Below are 3,067 nucleotides of genomic sequence, written 5' to 3' on the forward strand. Positions count from 1 at the left end.
TGAAAAATAAGTTTTTCAAAATCTATAATAATATAAAACAAATAAATTAAAAAAAAAAAGTTGTTCTGGATATTACAGTCTGAAAATAGAAGTTCAAAACAAACATGTCGTTATTAAGTTGTCATAATTACCGATTCATGTCATATGATCAATCTCACAATGCAACCTCTTATATGTATATTCCACGGTACAATCTCTTACAACAATTACTGTAATTTTGATTTTTCTTTTCTTTCCCTCATAAAAAGACAGCATATGAATGAACGAATCAAACTATGCCCAACCATGAGTTCCAAGTTGAATGGCCCAGTCTTCAATGTAATCTGGGTTGCTGCTAACTATCCTTCTAGATTGAGGACGAAACCCATTAATCTTTGGGCTTGGGCTCCTGGTATATTGGTAACTTGTTGTTCCACCGGAGCTAGACGAGTCACAGCCTGAACCCGTAACAGAACCTCCCTTTGTCGATGAGTTCCACTGTGGCCCAGGTGAGGCCCGTGGTTTGCTTGGGCCTTGATCCCGAACCTTGGCCTTTGCAGACTGAGTTGGTGCCATATAGCTGGGTCTACTTGGGCTTGGAGGTCTTTGATGTTGTCTACTTAGAATTGGGCTTTGGTCAACAAAGTCTTGGTTCATTGGGCCCATGTTGAGATTATTACTTGGGCCTGGAGTTGCAATCTTGTCCATTTCTACGGTTTTCTCAGACATGTTATCTGTTGTAGTTGAGGTTGTTGAAGCAAGATTCATATAAGGGGTCTCACGTGGGCTCAGGTGCTTAACATTGTGCGGTTGAGATGACATCCAACGCTCTAACCAGTTCCAACCCCATTGGGCTTTTTCACGCTCATTGGGATAATAAGTTCCCATGTCATCACTATTTGGAGCTGTTTGCATGTATTGATTATGTGGTTGCTGCAGGGTTAATGGTTGTTAATGAAACTCCCAAAAAAAAAAAGAAAAGAAAAGAAAAAAACATGTAAACAAAGGGCATGATTGATTTCTGTTTTTTTTTTTCCCCTAAAAAATATTAAAAATCAATCAAGTCCTTTAGCTTTCTTCTTTTCCATAATTGACTATTGTTGGGTTGTTTATGAATATGATAACAGTGATAAAGAAATATTTGATAAGAGTTACTAATATATGTAAATGTAGTAATTGTAAAGGTTAAGCATCAGTAAAAAGGATAAAAATATGAAAAATGGAAAATTTATTTTGAATATGAGAAAATCTTAATCATGAAATGATTAGATAATTTATTTGTATTATGAAATACTGAAATAGTCAGCATCCAATGTTTGAGGATGCATCAATTAACAAGAGAAAGGCAAAAAAGGACTAACCTGCTGGGAGTTGAAAGCATAAGCAAGAGCTCTCTCCCTCTTCATTGCAGTATCATGTTTCCTCAAATCATTTTCCCTAACCTTGTTGCTACTTTGATGCCTATTGTCCCAACCATCACTATTTCTCATGGGGCTCATCATGATAGGCTTATTATTATTGGCAACTTGCTTCGGATGAACTTGTACTTCTTGCTCATCATCAATATCATCATCTACTTCATGATGATGAAGATGCTTCTCATGATTGAGCTGAATCCTGCGAGCTCTCACTCGTGCTTGCACCCTCACTAATGCTTGCATACACCGCATTGTCATCTGAGCTTGCTTCCGCACATTGTGTCCCCTCACCAGCGCTTGCAACCTCACAAGTCCCTTTAATGCACGCAAAGCGCGTCGAGCCTGCAAAATGTTACACTCAGTATCACCAAAAGTTAGGCTAAGAAGAAAAAGGCAGTCATAAAACCATCATCCCAAGAACTTAAGCCGATAGGATTTAATACCTGTTATCAAATTGTTCGTCCAAAAGCTTATGCTGATAGAAGTAAGTAACATTAATAATTATATCTCTAATAAAAGTAAATGAGATGGTACCAGGTAACCCCTGTAGTATGACTGAATCACTGTTGCCGCTCTCTCTTCCTTGGACTGCCGCCCATAACCCGCCAGTCTCACAACTCTAGCGGCAGCCTGAGCAGCCACAACCGCTGCCTCCGCAGCCGCTGCAGTTGCTGCCGCAACCGCAATAGCATGATTCCTGTCTTCAGCCCCAAACGCTGATGACGTGGCACTCTCCTCAGTTATCACATTTGGTGAAGTCTCTGCTTGAAACCGCTCAAAAGGCACAACTTCTGCTGCTGCTGGTACTTGGTGCTGCTGTTTCTTCCCTGTGTTGTTGTCCTTCTGAGAAAGTGAAAAGTGAAAGGCAGGCAAATTCTCGGGTCAATTAGCATTGTTTTGAAACAGTTACATAACGGTTTATTTTGTATTATTTTCATGGTAACACACAAGAAAAGAATAAAATAACTGCGCAAAATATTAAACTATACTAATCCTGAGAGGAAAAGATGAGTATCACGCTAAGAGAATTATTACATATATATATAACTATTTATGAAATTTTATGACATAATATTAAAGATGGTCGTTTAATCAAAACGATGATTTGACAATTATTATAGATTTTATATCTATTAAAAATATAATGTCTCTAAAAAATTTTATAAATGTGTTGGCCATTTTTTATTTTATGAGCTCATTTTTGAGAGTTGAATTAGACTCTTCAATTTCAATTCTAAAATGATATTAAAACTTATTCAATCTAATATTATTAGATCATTTACTTATAAATTTTCACGTTCCAAATAATCATTCGTAAATATAAAAGATATGTATTACAAGTCTTACATTTATCAATTAAATTATATCTCCAGAGAATTCACAAGCGAAGTATCTCTCACCCCATAAACTAGTTGTTAGGGTTGAGTTACTCTCCGTAATTTCATTTCTAATAACAATAATAGAAATGTTAGAAAACTATTAGAATTTATTGTTTTTAATTATCATTTTTAGTCATTAATTCAATTTTTTAGTCTAATAATCTAATAATATAATTTAGCCTACATTTTTAAACATTAATAGCTAACTAATGATTAAAAATAATAAATTTTAATAATTTTCTAATATTTTTTTAATAATAATATTATATTATCATCTCTAATAGTAATATC

The 3,067-nt window shown here is 35.1% G+C and overlaps 1 protein-coding gene across 4 annotated transcripts in view; it reads right to left on the minus strand.

Moving 5' to 3' along the window:
* LOC107605223 (protein IQ-DOMAIN 1) overlaps nucleotides 47-3,067 on the minus strand; it is a 5,089-nt gene continuing 2,068 nt past the window's right edge. For all 4 annotated transcript variants that reach the window (XM_016307018.2, XM_016307017.2, XM_021105066.1 and 1 more), the window contains exons 3-5: nucleotides 1,932-2,240; nucleotides 1,341-1,739; nucleotides 47-912 (exon numbers count right to left, since the gene is read on the minus strand). In XM_016307018.2, coding sequence (XP_016162504.1) covers nucleotides 274-912; nucleotides 1,341-1,739; nucleotides 1,932-2,240 — 1,347 coding nt within the window. In that variant the 3' untranslated portion in view covers nucleotides 47-273. The remainder of the gene's footprint in view (nucleotides 913-1,340; nucleotides 1,740-1,931; nucleotides 2,241-3,067) is intronic.

The sequence above is a fragment of the Arachis ipaensis genome, chromosome B06 (assembly GCF_000816755.2).
Source record: "Arachis ipaensis cultivar K30076 chromosome B06, Araip1.1, whole genome shotgun sequence".
Lineage (NCBI taxonomy): Eukaryota > Viridiplantae > Streptophyta > Magnoliopsida > Fabales > Fabaceae > Arachis > Arachis ipaensis.